The sequence below is a fragment of the Brachyhypopomus gauderio genome, unplaced genomic scaffold (assembly GCF_052324685.1).
Source record: "Brachyhypopomus gauderio isolate BG-103 unplaced genomic scaffold, BGAUD_0.2 sc94, whole genome shotgun sequence".
Taxonomy (NCBI): domain Eukaryota; kingdom Metazoa; phylum Chordata; class Actinopteri; order Gymnotiformes; family Hypopomidae; genus Brachyhypopomus; species Brachyhypopomus gauderio.
Genome location: NW_027506915.1, coordinates 907541 through 927540, shown reverse-complemented (window position 1 = coordinate 927540; position 20000 = coordinate 907541). Strand labels below are relative to the sequence as shown.

At 43.7% G+C, this 20000-nt stretch overlaps 1 protein-coding gene and 1 long non-coding RNA gene across 2 annotated transcripts in view; both read right to left on the bottom strand.

The window, feature by feature from the left end:
• spock3 (SPARC (osteonectin), cwcv and kazal like domains proteoglycan 3) overlaps positions 1-11955 on the bottom strand; it is a 26767-nt gene extending 14812 nt beyond the window's left edge. Inside the window, exons 1-4 of the mRNA XM_076992484.1 lie at positions 11796-11955; positions 11555-11677; positions 4926-4965; positions 558-666 (exon numbers count right to left, since the gene is read on the bottom strand). Of these exons, the coding sequence (XP_076848599.1) occupies positions 558-666; positions 4926-4965; positions 11555-11677 (272 nt within the window). The 5' untranslated portion in view covers positions 11796-11955. The remainder of the gene's footprint in view (positions 1-557; positions 667-4925; positions 4966-11554; positions 11678-11795) is intronic.
• Positions 11956-15564: 3609 nt separating this feature from the next.
• Positions 15565-20000, bottom strand: part of LOC143495180 (uncharacterized) — an 8031-nt gene continuing 3595 nt past the window's right edge. Inside the window, exons 2-4 of the long non-coding RNA XR_013125586.1 lie at positions 17802-17829; positions 17442-17641; positions 15565-15758 (exon numbers count right to left, since the gene is read on the bottom strand). This is a non-coding gene — a long non-coding RNA (uncharacterized LOC143495180). The remainder of the gene's footprint in view (positions 15759-17441; positions 17642-17801; positions 17830-20000) is intronic.

The window sequence follows — 20000 nt, the reverse complement described above, 5'->3', positions numbered from 1 at the left end:
AACAAAGGTGTGATTTGTAGAAACCCATATGAAATGACAGCAGACAACTGGCCGCTTTCTTTCGAAGTTCAACACTTTTATATGAGGATAACAAGCTAACAATACACCTGTTTGAGTGTGATTGTTAATGAATTTAGGACTTGTTGAATATGTGTCTGCGCAAAAACATTTGTAAAAAAAGACAAACACTAAATGATCGGAATAATGCTCATAATATTCTTATTTTGAAAAAAAAAAACTTTTATGGAAAACTTTTGAAACAATTTTGTTTAAACAAACATTAAACAATAACAATTTTTTTAATTTACTTTTTTATATATTTAAATAATATATACAAATAAAAAAAAAACTAAAAAACACCTTTAAAGATCCTCTCAGGAGCAAATTTGGGGGGGAACATATAAGATTGTGTTTTTCGAGTAACACAAAACAGAGACACGCTGACGCCTTTTCTGTTGGTACCGAGGGCTAATCCTGGTTTAATCCTCCTCTGTGCACAGCCACGGCTCTAAGGAGGGGGGAGCGGTAGAGCAGAGTGGAGTACCGAGAGCTCTTACCTCATGGCACCCAGGCTGATGCAGGTGGGTGTCCTGTAGTCCTCCGCCACACAGCGCTTATGACGGCCGCATTTAATCTTTAGGCATGGGTCTTTGGCAGGATCCAGGGCTAAGGTACCACACACACACACACACACACACTGACAAGATCAAAGTGTGGCTAGAATTCATACTTTTCTTAAACATATTAACTTTAATTGCCTCTTTCAACGCTGGGCTTATCTGACTTATTTTTTTAACCAATTTCTGTCAGTGACCATTTATTTTAGCTGCAATTACAAAGATATCATGAGGGGCATCTGGACGTGCCCTGTGGTCTCATTTTCAGAAGACTCTTGGCTATAAATGTCATGACATGAGACGGCAGATTCTAATAGATATTTGACATCTTCATGAATACATCTTTTCATGGTCAGAATTTTACCAAACCTGTATTTAATAAGAAGAAGAAAAGAAGAAATTGATGTACAAACATCAAAACTGAAAATTTTACATTCTGGGAATTTGGCTTTTAAATTTGACAAAATACACGATTAGCATGAAGCAAAAAAAACGTTCAGTGATTTTCCCTCTTCTAGGATCCAGACTGCTACAACGTGTGCTGTAAGCGCTGTATAAATACATTTAGCCTTGGTTGGGCTTGAAGACTCAGGCTTCTTCAGTGGCTATTGTTTGTGAATCAAATGACATAATTTTTTATTTGAAACATCATGCAGTCAAAAAACACTGATAAGTAAACAATGGTAGAGAATAGAACAGGTTTTTTTCGGTGACAGTGAAGACACAAAAGAAGAGACACAAAAGAAAGTCTCAACTCAAAGTAAATGCCAAAAGTGTATTGAGCACAGTAAGTGAGATGTAATAGCAGAATATTACATGTTTTGAAGTAGCACCAATTTTAGGTATTTTACAAACTGGACTACATGGTCTGTTGAGTGTAACCATGTATATATCATACTGATGCATGGAGGTGTTCTTGAGTTATTCAACTCAGAAGGTGTAACTGCAAAATATGCGCTTCGAGTTATATGAGTTAAATGCTACAAACATTTTTCTTATTTTTAGCTGCATAACTGTAGAAGAAACAAAAAACAATTCTGAGTATGTGTGCGCTTGTGTGTGTGTGTGTGTGTGTGTGTGTGTGTGTGTGTGTGTGTGTGTGTGTGTGTGTGCGCGTGTGTGTGTGTGTGTGTGTGTGTGTGTGCAACATCTAAGTGTGACTGATTCCTTAGTTTATCTGTTATCAAGGACATACAGGCTCCACTAATTTCAGACTGAGGCTTGAATTCAGAAAGACCCACAAAGGACGTCACTCGCACCAGTCACTGCGGACACCGTTCAAAACAAAGACAAAATGTCATGGGAGGAGTAGCTATGCCAACTGACCCAAGAGAAGTGTAGCTGAAGGCCATGTCTCTCTCTCTCTCTCTCTCTCTCTCTCTCTCTCTCTCTCTCTCTCTCTCTCTCTCTCACACACACACACACACACACACACACACACGTGCATATATCTCCCTGAACAGGGTCCAGTAACCATCACGCTGAAGAAGATGGGAGTGAAGTATGTAGAGCTGGAGAGCTCCAGGCTCCAACTCCATGACTGCTCCAGTGCAGATGAACCATCTGGTAATGGATGAAACAAATACATGTGCATGGGCCATGAAGACACTGGCAGGAACACCAGAGGAGCTTCTAGTGGATAAAACACTTGAGACCAGACAAACTAACGTGTGCACCACCAATTACTACAAGAAAGCCAACAACTCCACCCCCCCCCCATCAGATACCCCGCTGGAATAATACGATGGCCAAAGGAGATAGAATTCACTGACATAAAGACAAGGAACCTCCTTACAATGCACAGAGGACTTCATCCTAAACCCATCACCCTGAGACTGGACAGGAAACCGAGGGAAGAGGGCCGAGGACTAATGAGCTTCACAGCGACTATCCAGGATGAAACATCAAAGATCCAGGATGCTGGCAGAAAGTGATGACGTGCTTAGTGAGTTCCCCAGAGAGCACAAGCAGGAACCACCATGGGAAGATAAACCCTTGCACAGTATCTACATCCAGTTTGTTGAAGTGGCTGATGTAGAGAAATCTCACCAATGGCTAGAACGTAAAAAGCTGGATTGAAAGGCAGCACGCAAACACTAAATCGCTGTAGCACAGAAACAAACTCTGAACACAAGATCAACAGAGGCTGGGATCTACCACACCAGGCAGGAGCCCTGATGCAGGCTGTGCAAAGACGCCACTGAGACAATCCAGCACATGACAGCAGCATGCAAGATGCTAACCACCATAACCAAGTGGTTGGCGTAGTATACAGAAACAGTATAGTATACAGTAGTATACAGAAACATCTGTGCTGAGTATGGGCTAGAAGTTCCAAGGTCAAAGTGAGACACGTCCCTGAAGATGGTGGAGAATGACTGAGCTAAGATCCTGTGGGACGTCTGTAGGACTGACAAAAAGATAATGGCTAATCAAACGGGCGTAGTAGTGACGGACAAACGGCCGAAGGGTCGTAGTGATAGATGTAGCAATCGCTAGCGGCAACAACAGCTTGAGAAATTGCCATGGAGAGAAGAGCTAGTAAAGCCGTAGAAGGTGAAGACAACAGCGGTTCCCATAGTAATCACATCACTAGGGGCTGTCACCCCCACACTGGGGGAGTGGTTCCAGCAGATCCCAGAAAGAACATCAGAGATCTCCGCCCAGAAGCGTGCAGTCCTGGGAACAGCTAAGATACAACGCGAGACCCTCAAAGTCCCTGGGCCTCTGGTAGAAGTTACTCCTAATGAGTACAGTGTCCGGCATTGTACTATGCATTTAAGTACACTATAGTATACTAATTATAGTGTGGCATATTCTAGTACACTGCCTCATCTTATTTGTCAAAGGTTCATGTCAATGTGAACTTTCTTAAAGAACCTATGATTCTTTAGGTTCTGATGTGCAGGTAATGCAGCATATAGGATGTGTGTGTATATATAGGAACATATACATATACAGAGTGTGATGACATAAATAAAATGTACAGAAACAAAATGTAAACGGTAGTCATCGTGACACCAGACTGATTGTCATCACCTATTCTTCCTCATGCGTTCCTGCTAAAGTCGTCTACTGTATCACTATTACATTGGAGAAATCAAGAAAAGGCTTGCTGGTTGGTCTTTGAACACCTTTGGAACACATCACAATCAAGATTTGTTATTTCCAGGGTCAAGGCTTTTTAATACTAATGGCATACATCGTATTAATGGCGTATGTATTTGCACTGCCAGTTGTTGCTTTGGAGGCAATTATATTAGGAAACTCGTGGAACTTTAAAACCTCATCTACTTTTTCATAAATATAATGGTTCCTCCTGCTACAAACCCAGAAGCACTTTGCTTACACAGCTGAGGAAGGACCTCTTTCTGAAACGTCCTGCTTCTCTGGAAACTTTGTGTACTTCACTACAAACTTGAAAATCCCTCTCTCTCCCTCTCTCTCTCTCTCTCTCTCTCTCTCTCTCGTATATATACAGTATGTATGTATATATCTATATACAGACAGTATATATGTATCTCTCTCTCTCCCTCTTCATATATATATATTTGTGTGTGTGTGTGTGTGTGTGTGTGTGTGTGTGTGTGTGTGTGTGTGTGTGTGTGTGTGTGTGTGTGTGTGTGTGTTGCACCACACACACCACAGCACAAAATGCAACACTTCAGCTTTGCCCTTCCAAGAGCCTCACTGGCAAAGTCATTTTAAATTTAGTAAATTTAGACAGTTATGCGCATTTGAATAGCAATCTAACAAACATCCTTTTTACCGGCAGGCGCACTTTATCACGCAACTCAGTGCCCCGCACTGCTTCAGAAAAGCACTTAGAAGTCGCACATTCCGCTTGGAACAAAAAACCAAAACAAACGAAGCAAGATAGATGTGAATACTGGATGAAGTAATATGCAGTCAAATTAGCTGTAGTAAAATGAGCTGTAGTCAAATTAGCTGCTTCTTAATTTATGCGCATTTATCCAGATTAATGTCCCTCTATGTTGGAACAGGATTATACTTATAATATTTACTATAATCTGACAGCATCGGGGAATACAGCTGCATGTGCTTAACATATGAAATGTATTTTTAAATGATGTAAATTAGCTCAAAATATGCTGAACTTGACTGAGGTTGAGCCGTTAAAAATGTAAAGAAACTGCACCAGTGATAAGTTAATATTTTAATCACTTGACACCAAAGCTAATAGAAGTTATTTTGATGTCATTACCCAACTTTTAAAAATATGCACAATGCTTTTACGTTAATAGTTCATACATGACACATGATATTAACCATCCGGTCTACACGTACCTTGATCAAATGGTTTTCCAGGGTTCCATGATCCAGGTTCCTGTAACATATATTAATAAGATTCATTACTATAGCACAATAAATCTGTAAGATGTGTTGGTCAAGGCTCATCTGTACACAGTAATGTGAAGTGATGGAAGTTAGATCTTCAAGCTTTAGTGGTTTAATTAAAAGAAGAAAAACGGAGGTATGTTAGTACAAACCTCTACTTCCTGAAGGCAGATGAAGCAACAGAGAGAGAAGGAAACAAATAATGCCATTAGGTGGAAATACACACACACACACACATACACACACACATACACACACGCACGCACATGCACACACACACATACACACACACATACACACACGCACGCACATGCACATACACACACACAGGCACAGTTTTGTAGCACACGCTCTTGTGTTTGTCAGTATGTTGTGCCGTTATGACAGTACGGCATCTGATTGGCTGTCAGGTTTGTTAATTAGTTTCTGCATGAGCGCGCCCCTAATTGATTAAGGCAGTTGTTAGTCCTCTCGGCAGACAGTGGCACCCCAAAGACTGACACTTCTGATAGCTCCATATGGCATTACGTCCATGCATGTCTCACACACACACACACACACACACACACACACACACACACACACACACACAAGCATATTAACATGAATCGCTGATTGGTCAGTTCACAACCTCCCTTCTATATCCCTGTCAACCTATTCCAACCTTGTGTGTGTGTGTGTGTGTGTGTGTGTGTGTGTGTGTGTGTGTGTGTGTGTGTGTGTGTGTGTGTGTGTGTGTACGTACTGGTCTTTAGCAAGGTACAGATCCACATGAAATCTATTACAGTCTCTGTGTGGGTCCATCTAATATCTCTCTGGTATAAATAAGCCAGCCCAGTCCTGAACGCAGGACAGCCTCAACTGGCACCCTTGCTGCCGAAGACAATGTCTCAAACCAAAGAGGGCTCCACGCTAGTCTGTTGATGTCTGAAGAGCATTAGATGTGTGCATCACTCTGTCCTATGGGTCTGACTTCCCACACCTGGCCATGGCCCAGCTGCATGGGGCCGGTTTCATGGCTGTTAGGCTGACAATGATTGTTGCGGACGATGGCGAATCAAAACAGCCCGAACGATGTAACTGACACCGAGGAGAATCTGATCAATTGGGAGGTCCAATGATGTCACTGTTTTAGGTTCCACTGGAGCAGTGAAGTCTCATTTCTTTCCAGGATGATTTCAGTGGATTTTAGAGCTCATTTACGAGCCTCAAATTAGTATCAAATGTGAATAAAATCAAATACATATTGTTTTCTTTGGCTTTCAATACTAGCTGTAACGATCTGGATTTGTAGAATGGGCACGATCCGTTCTGACTTAGTTAGTTATCCTGCAAATGCATTGGTGTCCAAACCAATGGCAATAGTTGCTGAAAATACCCTGCAACATTATTTTTAGCAACTAAGAAACGGAAGCGAAAATCGGATCTTCTCTGCGTGTCCAACGCATGCTCAGTGTAAGGTAATTACTATTTAGCCAAAGTATTTGTACCGGATTATGGGGACATTACAGATTCCCTGTTTAGATTCGATGCGTCGCAGTGTGTTATCAGCCATCGCGGCTTATCTTATCTGTACACATCGCTGTGAGGTTAGTTAGAAGTAGGGACAGCTCTATTTACAGAGGCTCTACTCTACCTGCGACTGACTTCTCACGCAGGACGTGACCTTGCGTCATAGTTAACGTGAATAACGCAGCCTCTCTCAGTCGAGCGTGTGATAACGGTATGTTGCAATCTCCGCTGGCATCAGGCAGGCAGCAGGAACCTCCATGTCCAGGAAACTCCTCGCACATGTTCTCAGCTGACATCGTAACGCATACATTTTTTTTATAATTGGTGTAGACTTTTTCTAGTTCTTGTTTTATATGTTGATTTGATCTGTTATGTTTATGGTTTGGCATGGACGTAATTTTGATTTCAAAAGTGGGGGGGACATGGATTCGTCGCTATTTAAATATTTGGTTTTAACCGTAAAAACTGGGGGGGACCAAAACCGGCTTTTGAAAAAGTGGGGGGGACATGTCCCCCCCGTCCCCCCCAAAATTACGTCCGTGTGGTTTGGAAATGTAAAAGTCTCGGTTGAAGGTTTTCATTTCGTGGTTTTCATTGTGGTCTAAACACAGTCGAGTTTGTCATTCATACGTTAGTTTAAGGTTTGTGCTAAAGACTTTAAATGTTGCTTTGGGTGTGTTCTGATTATTGCGCCGCTTTATGAAACAGTGCGTTTCCGTTCTCACAAAGACCATCTGGAGAAATTAGTAGTGAGATTCCAAAATATCGTACATGATGTGAGTAGTATCACTTCCCCTATATTTAGAAACCGAGATTAGCACGATTAACACTTCAAATAAAAGCGAAACGAAACAAAGAAACAATCAAAATACCGAACATTAAAGTAAAAAGCTCTCTGGGCAGCGTTATGTCAGTGCGTTTGGGTCCTGCTCGGATCTGATGGCACGTTCCCTCTCCCGCGGAGTCCGAAATGTTCCTGGAGTTTAATAACGGCACATGTGCTGTACCAGCACCAAGGTCCAGGATCCAGGAGGCATCAGCGATCTCTCATAAGAAACACATGCTCTAAAGTTGTTTTCCGTCTTTCTTTCGGTCTGTTTTGCCACAAGATTTCGATTAAGTGTCATTGTAGGACACGAAAGGAGCTCGCAGTCGTTAGAAGCACCCCAGAAAACTGCGACTTAATTACTACAAACTATTTTGAACGGCTTTAATGGTCCATACGCAATTAAATTTTTCTTCGTGTAAATGGAAACCGGCGTTTTCATATGGTGGACAGCTTTATTTTAAGCAAAGTATTTCAGCGGGGAAAGAGAAATGTCAGATCATGTAGGCCTACTGAATTAAATAATTTAGTTACATAATACCGATATTCTGGGGCTGTTCCTTTTGATTCTTCCTCCAGAGTGATGTTTATAGGGCATATGCACAGCTGAGGTCTAATGGCCCCTTTCCCTAATGCGCTTGGTGTGGGGAACGATCAAGCGCGCGCTAAGATAAGCGTGGCCCGGGGCGGAGGAAGCGCGCGATGGGTGGCTGACAGTCTCGAGACGCCGCCTCGCTGCTACCGCACTCTTCCTGAGTGTAACACTGAGCAATAACCTTGAAGTGTACTCACAGTGTGAGAGAGAGAGAGAGAGAGAGAGAGAGAATGGATTAATAAGGCTGAATCCCTTTGTTCATTTCTGGTCTGCCCACAGGACTACAGTCCATACGTTTGTACTGTACATGCAGGCTACATGCAAATATTAAAATCACTTAAGGAAGGAATTAAGGAATGCAGTGAATGAAACATCACCAGATTAAGAGATTAAGATGACCAATCTAGTGGCTTAAAAGGGTGTGCATCGCAGCTGAGACAAAACATTAACCACATGAATGTACAGAAGTACAGAGCGCATAAACCCAGTTGAACCTGAGACTGGAGACAGGTGACTCTTTTTGGAGAGATACAGTCAAAACCTTCTGTGAAATGCTGAACTGAAATGTAATGTTAATGCTAATAACATTTTCTTACTACCATTAATTAATACAAATTGTAGTTAAAATAAAGAAAAAAATTTACATTTACATAAATTACATTTTGGAAAAAACCTTAGAATTGTTCGTTGATGTTGTGATAAAGAAACTGCTCTTTAAAGTTGAGATTTAACTGTTTTTACTTTTATAAAGGGGATAAAAACGTGTGTGAGAGACAGAGAGAGTGTGTTTGTGTGTGCATGTATGTGTGTGTGAGAGAGTATGTGTGTTTGTGTGCCTGTTAAAGTTAATTGTCCTTAGGTTAGACTAATGGAAATACCAAGGTTAAATTTATGACCACTAACTCCCTCTCTCTCTCTCTGTGTCTCTCTCTCCGTCCCTCTCTCTCTCTCTGTCTCTGTCTCTCTCTCTCTCTCTCTCTCTACCTCTGTCTCTCTCTCTCTCTCTCTCCCTTTCTCTCCATCTGCCTCTCTCCCACTGTTATCCCTACTACAGCAGGATCTGGAGTAGAAGTTGTCTGTCTATGTTCCATATCCATTAAAACCAAGAAACAACCAAGGACAGAAAAGTAAGAGAGGACATCCCAAGAGAGGAAGACAGACAGACAATGAGAGAAGGATGTCCGAGGGACAGATGGATGGAGGGACAGAGGGACAGATGGACGGATGAGTCGTGTTGCTTTGCCAATATGAGACTTGGGAAACATGTCTTGAAATATACAGATAATATAAAGAAAATATATACATAATATACAGATAATTTGATCACTTTCAAGCCATGTCTGTTCAAGTGAAATTTCACTTTATTCATTTTACAATTCTGAAAGCAGTTTCAGAATTGTACTTTAATCCATGCCATACTTTGAGATAAATGAGATTATAAGCTGTGAGGTATAATCTGTAGTTACATTATGCGTTTCAAAATTTAGATTAATAAAATCTTATTAATGTCCCCTGAGGACATGTTTTCTGTCAAGTGCATGCCATAACATACAAGGATCAAATCCTGCACACACACACACACACACACACACACACACACACACACTCACTCACTTCATCCCCTGCGGATGTTTTTTCTGCTGTAGACTGTGTCGTTTTAGTGAACACAAACACATCCCATATAGACACACATACATACACAAATATTTCTTACGTATAAAACATATATACATGTATATGTATATATATATATATATATATATATATATAATGTATATGTGTGTGTATATATACATGCACATTCTTACATTACTATATACATATTTACATGATTACCCACAAACACCCACCAGTCAAATGTACACGCACACAAGCCCCACTGATGCACGGATGAGGTTTGGGCACGGATCTGAGGACCCGGACACTAGCAGCCCTCGCACTGCACTTGAGCAGGACTGCCTGGGCAGCAGGGGCGTGGCCTTGGCCAGGGGGAGGGGCCCGAATCACCAAGGTGATTTCTGGCTCAGGGCAAAAGTGGCGGACTCGTCAGGAGTGTGGTCCTTAGGGCTTCTGCACTCAGAGATTAGGGTCTGGGCGACATTCCTTACCACGACCTCCACACACACACACACACAGACACACACACACACTGTATCCCTGCCGCTTTTTTATGCCACACTGAAATCCCATAAACCCATAAAACATGGCTGCTGATTCAAATGTACTTTAAGATAATCGCCGGGTGTGTCGACTGCATTCATTTACTCAGTTTTCTCTCGTTAAGTTGAGCACCTCATTAAGTCATGTTTAATGAGATGCTAATCTGCATAAACCTCACTCTGTTCCCTGATTGGACACATTGGTCACATGGAGAGTCTCTACCAACCTTTCACATGAGACAGAGGGAGACAGTTAAAGTATGAGAGAAGGTGTTTGAAACAGTAGGAGACATGAAACAGTGAGACCCCCATGATGGAGCACGTAGACACGGCACCAAACAGCACCAAGGTTAGGTCAGAGGACTCACGGAGTCCGAGACACAGTCAGAGTGAGAGACAGTGAGACTGAGAGAAAGAGAGGCAGAGAGAAATAGACGGAGAGAGTCAGAGAGAGACGGAGATAAAAAGAGACAGAAATCTGTAGACCGTGCACTCTGAGAGAGACAGAGAGCGAGAGAGAGAGGATTCTTGGTCTGGTTCCAGTATGAAACCAGAAAGACAGCACTGGCTGGCTCAGCTGTGTTTGAAAGTGCCACAGCACAATTCCCGTGTGAGGGGCTAAACTACAGCCCTTACATAGACAACATTCACAAACACACCAGTGAAAGTGAATGTACTGTGGTGCCGCGTGTGTGAGCAAGATCCGGCGTCAACAGCAATCATTCAATTGTAAAAGTGTGAATAATCCAGCGATAATTTAGGACATAACATCTAAAAAGCACATGAAAATGGATCCATACATTCATCTGCTATGAGGCATAGGTATTGTGCTTATGAGGCACAAGTTCTTACTACATTAGAAATGATCATCCATTTTTTTCTGGGAGCAGATAGATACTCACTGGCAGCGCAACAGTGGATTTAAGACCAGATAAATCTGGCCCACAAACCCCTTTTAAACACCAGTGGTTTCGCTTCCTGAAAGAGCGACAGTATTTTTGAGACAGGACAAACGCTACTGTACCTCTGCGGCTACCTTATGACAACACAGATGATTACATCTGAATAAAAACTGCCCTAACATTTTTTTCTTTGGTGTTAATAATTATGACATTCTAAATGATAAATAAACAAACGCAAAAAGCATCAGAGGTCCCACCGTTGATAACAAGGGTTGTGCACACTTAACGGCGCGCGCGTGAGTGACGCACCGTGCACGGGCGCTCGGTAATTGACTCGTGGCGACGCATTCGCTATTATAAAAGCCCGCATGAACGTTTGGGCGACAGAGCGTTATTGCAGGGAAATTATACTTATGCGCGTAGCTATTTCTTCCTTGAAGGTTGTGGTTATTGAAAGCATGACAAAGGCAGTAAACACACACGCACACACACACACATACACACACACGAACGTCAATGCAACTCAATGCAACACAAATCGTCCGATGCAACTGCGCCGTTAACGCGATTGCGATCCTACTCACATCACGAAATTTGTCCCATCGCCCGGTCAACCATTTGTCGTCCAGAAAATTGCCGTTGTCGTTCCGAGCGGACGCTCCGGCGACCACCGCCGCACACACACACGCCAGCACGACGCCTAGCATCTGTATCGGGTAGAGAACACACACGGAGCGGCCGTCGTTAGTGGCCGGTGCCCTTAAGCATCGCCAAACGCAGCGACACAACACGACGAGACGCAGAAGTGTTGGAATAATCCGCCACCTTCAGCAGGAGGATGTCCGCGCTGTCGCGTGAAGCCGCTCGCGCCGAGTCTCACACTGGTGTTCACGACGGAGCGATCTCACCGCGTCTCTCCGCACTGTGAGCGTATGCTCGAGAAGGCGGACGTGGGCGCGTGCTCTCTCTCTCTCTCTCTCTCTCTCGCTCTCTCTCGCTCTCTCTCTCTCTCTCGCTCTCTTCTGTTCTCCCGTGTGTCCGAGTAGGAGCGCGGGGAGCGTGCGTTCTGACGCGCCGCGTCGCGGTGTCCTTCTCGCGTCAGGTCAAACGAGAGAGTCCCCCAGAGCGGCCGATTAACATGCGATCGAACAGGTCGATGTTTAGCAGAGCTGACCAAGTGATTAATTTCGTCCCGTTCGATCACTAAGCAAGTCCTGTCACATTAATTTTGTATGTGTGGGTGTGAGTGTGTGTATTTAAAGGTGTGCTGAAGAGATGAGAATTATCCACGTCTGTGGACGGAAGAAACTGACAAGCCGTACATCTATATTTTCTGGATAATTAGCTTTAGGTCATAAGGCATAAACACACACACACACACACACACACACACACACACACACATTTAGCTTTGGTTCGTGTTTGTTTCTATAAGGATAAGCTACGTTTGGATGAGGAGAATGTAGCTGGTATGAACTGGGTCAAAGCGAAGCAACATACAGGTTTAAACGCTCTATTTATATACAGCTGATCTGAACTGCGCAAGGAGTTCATTTAAAACTGTGAAGGACAGAATGTGCCCAGAAGAGGCGGAATGGTCACCTATGACACACACACACACACACACACATAAGTGTGTGTGTGTATATATAATCTCTCTCTTTTCCTCCTCCTCCGTTGTTGTTGTTTGAGAGAGATATCTCTCTCTTTTCCTCCTCCTCCGTTGTTGTTGTTGAGAGAGATACATCACATCCTCAGAGAGGAGCATGGCATTCTGGGACTTGGTGCTGGCCACCACACAGCCCTCCATCAAGGGTTGACTGTCCCAGCAACCCACACAGACTGGACACACAGCGCTCATGCTCTCTGAGGCCAACGTCACAGGTTCTGGAAGTTGTCCACTTCTCAGTAGAGGGCAGCATCATTCCGCTCCCAGGGCTATGGTCTCAGTGGATTGGCCCCTCAATGGTCTATTCAGCCTCCAGCAACAGTCGGTCTTTCACTGTGTGTGGAAACATATCCCTGTTGGCCATAGCCGTCCAACGGCCCACCTGGACGCAGTACACATCTTCGCTCAGGGGTTCTTGTTTCTGGCGAGCACTGGTGCTGCCCTGATGGCTTCTGGTGAGCTGGTGCTCAGGGTGAAGATGATGGGGGGGATCCTCGATGAACCGCCCTCTGAGCACTCTGTCCTCCTCTGATCCAACTGGACAGCCGAGCATTAGCTCCGTAGGCGTCCTGAAGGTCCAGTTGTGCTGGTGTTGGGTAGTGATGATGGTGAGCTGATCATCGTTCCGTGTGATCCACCAGAGTGGAGAGAACGATGTGGGGTGTGTGGCCACTGCAGTGGTTCTTTTCTTGCAGTGCACGTGCTGAGGACAGAAGGACATCTGTGACACGTCTGTGGACAGAAGGACGTCTGTGACACGTCTGTGGACAGAAGGACGTCTGTGACACGTCTGTGGACAGAAGGAAGTCTGTGACACGTCTGTGGACAGAAGGACGTCTGTGGACAGAAGGACGTCTGTGACACGTCTGTGGACAGAAGGACGTCTGTGACACGTCTGTGGACAGAAGGACGTCTGTGACATGTCTGTGGACAGAAGAACGTCTGTGACACGTCTGAGACACCCTGAACATTAGAACATCTGCCACAACTGCTTGAACGTTTTGCTTAGTGTCCCACGTCAGTTGGCCCATGCACAGTGCCCAAAACAGACTTCCTGAAGCGCTGGGATCTCCCAGGACGGGCTGTCACTCATGCGTCACAGACACTGGCTCCGCCCACACACGGTATAAGAGCTGTCCCAGCCAGCCCGACAAGCCTTGGCAGCATCTCCAGGGTCGATGACATCAGCAAAACCCTTCAGTGGCGCACGGGTGGTGAGACATGGCATCAGTGTTACCGTGGATTTGTCCGGGTGAAAAGACCCACCTGATCCCCCTGATCCACCTGATCCCCCTGATCAACCTGATCCCCCCGATCCCCATGATCAACCTGATCCCCCTGATCCACCCGATCCACATGATCAACCTGATCCCCCTGATCCCCCTGATCTACCCGATCCCCTGACCCCCCCGATCCCCCTGATCCACCTGATCCCCCTGATCCACCTGATCCCCCTGATCAACCTGATCAACCTGATCCACCTGATCCCCCTAATCCCCCTGATCCACCTGACCCTAGAGCTCCTTGAACTGTCTGAGCCAAGACAGGGAGCAGTGATCAATACACAGGACACAGGGGGCGTCATAGAGGAGGATGGGGACAGGGAGCAGTGATCAATACAAAGGACACACGCACAAGGCATGCTGGGAGTGCTCCCGTGCCCACTTCCAGTCTGGGTGACGATACATATAATTCACACATGAACTAACATTATTTTACATTAAGTGCTAAAAGATTAAAAGCTGCTTCTACTGTTTACGTTAACATTTCACCGGCTTGCCGGTACTGTGTGTGTGTGTGTGTGTGTTTGGGAAGTGTGCACATTTGTATTTTTGCACATGTATTGAGAGGCCTTGGCCTTCTGATCTCCAGGTTAATGGATGTTTCATTTCAGCCAGACCGAACGGAAGCCTCTTTTTCGGCTCACGTAAGCACAGTTCAGCTGCGAGAAAGTGTGCGTGGGCAAAGACTGGAGAAAACAATTAGAGTCCATTTTCTAAAGCTCTGAGGAGGGCGAAAGAGAAACCGTGCACCAACAAAGCAGAAAAGATGAAGTGCAGCGCTTTGAAACGGCTCCGCCAGTGTCATGGCAGAGATTACGCGAGTGTGAGAGGGAGCGCCATATTGTGTAAGAGTCCTGATATGAGGCCTTGAACCTAAAACTTGGTCATTATGGCTTAGAGGTGATTTACCACGAAACTGGCCCTGCTAAACTGGCCCTGCTGAGCTCCCCATGTGCTAAAATCTAAATGTCCTCGTATGTCATTACTATGGCAGTATGGTTCTTCACATACCGCTGAGGAAGTAAAAAAGGGTTTTCATGTTTCAGAGTCTGCAGCCAGAAACCTTTACGACCCATTTTAGTGGATGACTTGCCAATTACAAATATGTGTTGTCATTACCTTGCACTCGGAATGTGCACCTACTTTAACGCACACACACACACACACACACACACACACACACACACACACACACACACACACACACACACACACACACACACACACACAAAATACTGAGGCTATGTTCTGCCCATGGGCTGTTCTACATTATTTAAAAAGATATTAAAAATGCAAGACGTAGGCAAGTGCAATGTCCTTAAGCTTTCACGCTCTCTGTCTGTACTTACCTGCATATTCACACACACACACACACACACACACACACACACACACACACACACACACACCACACACACACACACACACACACACACACACACACACACACACACACACACACACACACACACACACACTAGAGTGTTTTAAAAACAGAAGTGAGGGAAGGAGCAGATGGTTTAGTGGTCAGACCATGAACAACAACATGTTTCTGAAATTACATGGGATGAACATCTTGAAGATGTTTTTATTGAACTTTTTCAATTAAAAAAGTTGCTGTGCACCTGACCAACTAGTCTGTAGTTTATTGATTTCATAGCCAATCAGTGAGCAGCAGAGATAAACATGGAGAAGAAACAACAACGGAGAAAGAAGACGAGAAGGATAAAGTGTGTACCATGGTGTATCTGGTGTACCATGGAGCAGTGCATGATGGGATGTCTCAGGATGGTCACATTCTCACGGATGAGAGATCTGTCCTTGTGTTCATGCTTGCTGAGCAGAAGCAAGAACAGAGAGAGAGAAACAGAAAGAAGCAGACAGAAGGTGAGTTAGAGAAGGACGAAAAATGAATCTTAATTAAATCAAGTTTTCAGTGGCCATGATGTGAATCAGGCAAGACTAAGCATTTACTGGAATGTGAGGATAGTTAGCATTTGGAGGTAGGCAGTGTGTGTGTGTGTGTGTGTGTGTGTGAGAGAGAGAGAGAGAGAGAGAGAGAGAGAGACCTAAACAAACAATATAGGAAATGAATGAATGTTTATTCAAATGGAAAGTGGAAAGGAAATTAGATTACAGAGATAAATGAACACAGTGGCATGTGAGTGAGTGTGTGTGTGTGTGTGTGTGTGTGTGTGTGTGTGTGTGTGTGTGTGTGTGTGTGTGTGTGTGTGTGTGTGTGTGTGTGTGTGTGCGTGCGTGTATGCAGGTGATGCCACTGGAAACAGTAGTGGTATTTCAGGAATGCAGTTTAGATGTAGATACTGGTACCAGAGTAGCTCCCCCAGTGTGAACATGCATGTAACTTTCACTCTGAGTCCCAGAGTATGAGTTGTGGTGGCAGGTAAACCTGCAGTGATATGGCTAACACAGACTGTCCATCTTCCAACAGTTCCTCTATAGTTCCTCTATGCATTTCCAACTCCAGTGGTCTTTGTTATTAGAAATAAATATACACACCATGCTCACAGGCTGCCCCAGAGCTTTGCGGGGCAGTCCAATCAGACCCCATGCCGGTCCGGATCATGGTTCTGTTCCTGCTCCCTAGCACACCTGCCTATTGGATGATCAACATCACCACATCTCATTTACCAGGGTGGGTGAGTTTAAAGACCAGGACCGGCTGGGACTGGACTGAGAACACATAGATGATTAAGTATCTAATAGGTTAATGGAGGATTTACATTTGGTAATTTATTCAACTATTAAACTATTTTTCTGCTCAAAACCTCCCATTCATGCTTATGTGCACTGGAGCTGCATTAGGAAAACTTAATTAAAGGTGATTGCTTTGGCAGTTCAGTGTTTGCTGATAACAAACACTCACCAAGCTAAGTGAGCGAAAAACTAGTGGATCAGTCTCTTCAGAAGTTCTTCAGAAGATCCAGGCCAGCCTTCAAAATACATTAACTGCACCTGGCAGACACTCTTATCCAGACTTACATGTTTATCAGTATGGTGGTGCATCTTCTCCCTGGGAATCGAACCCATGCCCTTGGTGTTATTGGCATCTTGCTCCTCTCTGCACCCCATATGGTACATTTACTTTACAGTGAAGTCAGGCAGTTTCTCTCCGCCTCACATTTCATTTATTTATTTTTTCATTTTTTTTTCCTGCGAGCAAGTGCACCGCAAACCGAGTAAAGGGAGTGTCGAAAAGTTCAGCTTTTCTCAACTTTATGCAAATGAGAAGCAAGTTTTGCTGGACGGCAGCCAATCAGAACTGCGTGGCGCCTTTGGTCATCAAGCCACAAGCTGAATTCAGTGTTGTGACAAGATGGAGGAGAGGATTAGGGTTATCATTGCTGTGTTCAGTTCTCCAGTCATATTTGCACATGACTCTTTACAAAAATAGAGACATATTTAAAAAGATGAAGCAGGGAAGTGAAGATGGTGCTCCTGGTAAGCGTTTCTAATTAAATTACTCTAAACTCTAAATGTCCCCACAACTCCACTCACCATAATCTGTAGGCAGATAAACTTGCTTGTGTTGTTAGTGATGAACCTTCAAAGTTGCCAGAAGGAGGCAACACTGGTGTTTTCCTTCCTAATGCACAAATCGAAGGTCGAAGGTCGAAGGTTGTCTAGAGCTGTGGAACGGCAGCATGTGAAGGAGGAATGGTCCACACGTCTCGTCCCTCACATCTTAACTGGAGTGTCTGGTAAGGGAATGGAATGAGCAGATTACGGACGTGGCACGAGGCGTGAACCTCACACGTCTGGTGACAAGGTGTGATTTTGTACAAGTATAGTCTCGTGTCTTGTATGCTGGAGTCTAGAAAAGATGACCTTCTATGCAGGGGTCTAGAAAACACTGACCTTGGAGGCAGGAGTCTAAAAAGATGACCTAGAGCGTGAGAGAAGAGGACCACATCAATGTTAATGCCCAGAATGTGAACATCATAAGCCCTCTTCAATGGACAGTCACCTGCCTCTGAGCTGAAGTAATACAGCATTGATGTTGACAGCAAAATAAACCACAAAACCTCACTGTACTACCTCATCACCAACATCATATTCCAAAAGAAAAGACTCATATAATCTTTGGTGCACTGCCATCCCGATCACTGGACTTACTGGACTCACTGGAAGAGCATTGGCCACATGGCTTGGATGCTCAAAGGATCTTTGGTCCTCAAGAACATGAACCACAGGCAATTAGATGCTCAGATGCCTCGCGGTCCTGAAGAAGAAAACCTCAATCCTGGAGTTCTGGAGCAAGCATCTTGCCAGTTCGAACAGGCAAATCAGTTACGTTCAAGCTCGATTCTCCTTTGGGTGGTGGACCAATGCCTTCTTATGTCTAATAAAGTTCGGATAATGCTGTCTCACAGTGAGGTCATCTGTGTAGTGCCCCAAGGTTTGACGTTCCTGGTAAGATGACTCATTTCAAAGGCCACTTTGGCATAGTCAGCTTGTACCACAAACAGCTCATATTGTAGGTTTCTGGATGGCTGTTATAAAACACCAGGTTGGCAGGGTGGTAGGATGGAGACCTGTACACCATGTGGAGCTGTGTCCCACTTGCTAAGATGGTGCTGACTCAGCTAAGCAGTGTTCACTAGTTTTGGTGTAGTTCTCCCTTGTAGGTGGGGTTCAGTTTTCTTTGTGGACTTCATTCTTCTATGCTGAATTCACTACTCTAGTTGTTTATTTAGTACCCTACATATAGGCTACACTGGTAGACATGTAGGCTGCAATGTCAATCTTCATTTAAACCAAATAAACACATTATTTCTGTACATCTATCATGCTGGGATTACAACATGTACAGTCTAATTACAATATATATGATCTAAAGATGCCTGAGGTGTTGAAACTTCTCAGATCTGCTTGGAAAGTGGCAAAAATGTGTATGTGAAAGAAAAAGAAATACATAAATAAATACAACAGCATTTTGATAATGAAATGCATGAAATCCATAACTGGAACCTTAGAGCCAAATACTGTAACTATGAAAAAACCAAACAAAACAAGTAATATTTGGTTATTTTATTTATTTGTTTCAATTTACACAGTTTGAGAAGTTATACTGTCTTATACTGTTATACTTTCTGCTGCTGTTACTTTAGAGATGAACTTCACTCATGACGTGATTATTTCATTCAAAAGATGCTTGTTGCATAAATTGTCCAACACATTCAATAGGCCTACAACTTATGACAGCAATATCACTAGGGTCTAGGAACGGACAAAGTGTTTACATCATTGTATTGATAAGTTGCAACAAAAATTTTTGTTGTGTAGCGGAAATTATGGTAGTACAGGGTGTAAGATTATATCGCTGAATTCTTATTTTAAAAGCTTCATTCAGCTCATTATTATGTCAATCACTAATATTAAACGTAGAAAATGAGGGACTGTCTCCACCTAGTGGTGCAACAGCTGAACTACCCATTACAATCAGTGAATAAATGGCTCCTAGCTATAAGAGATTTCTCAAAAGACATCTTATTGTAGCCATTTGTGCTTTATAAGAAACACTTAATAAACATGAGCTTTAAGCGCTTTTAAAACCAATTCAGCTTCCTAGTTATTAACCTATCAGCCTATTAGCGTTCAACCTAGCCTTACATTAATTTCCTGTTCGGTCGGCTTTGTTCTCCGCGTTTGTCCTTCGTCAAGGCTAGAAGACGAATCCACATTCTTTGGTAATTACTAACAGTGAAGATACATGTGACAAAAAATCGACTTACAAAAATCTATATAAACTTAGGCTATCGTAAACCATGGCGCACATAGAAGCGTCACCGTAATGTCGACCTCTTCTGATAAATTAAGTGACACTGCAGTTTATATCTCCTGCCACTAGGCGTCACTACCATAGCAAGCTGTACAGATGACGGTTGGTTTGTATTTGCGCACTGGATGTTTAATTACATACAGTATCATCAAACTATTCGGATATATGAAGAGATGTATATTTGCGTATATTGTGTGTGTGTGTGTGTGTGTGTGTGTGTGTGGGAGTTGTCTAGTATAGTATGCATGGTTTCTAGAGAAACATTTTGGACTTTG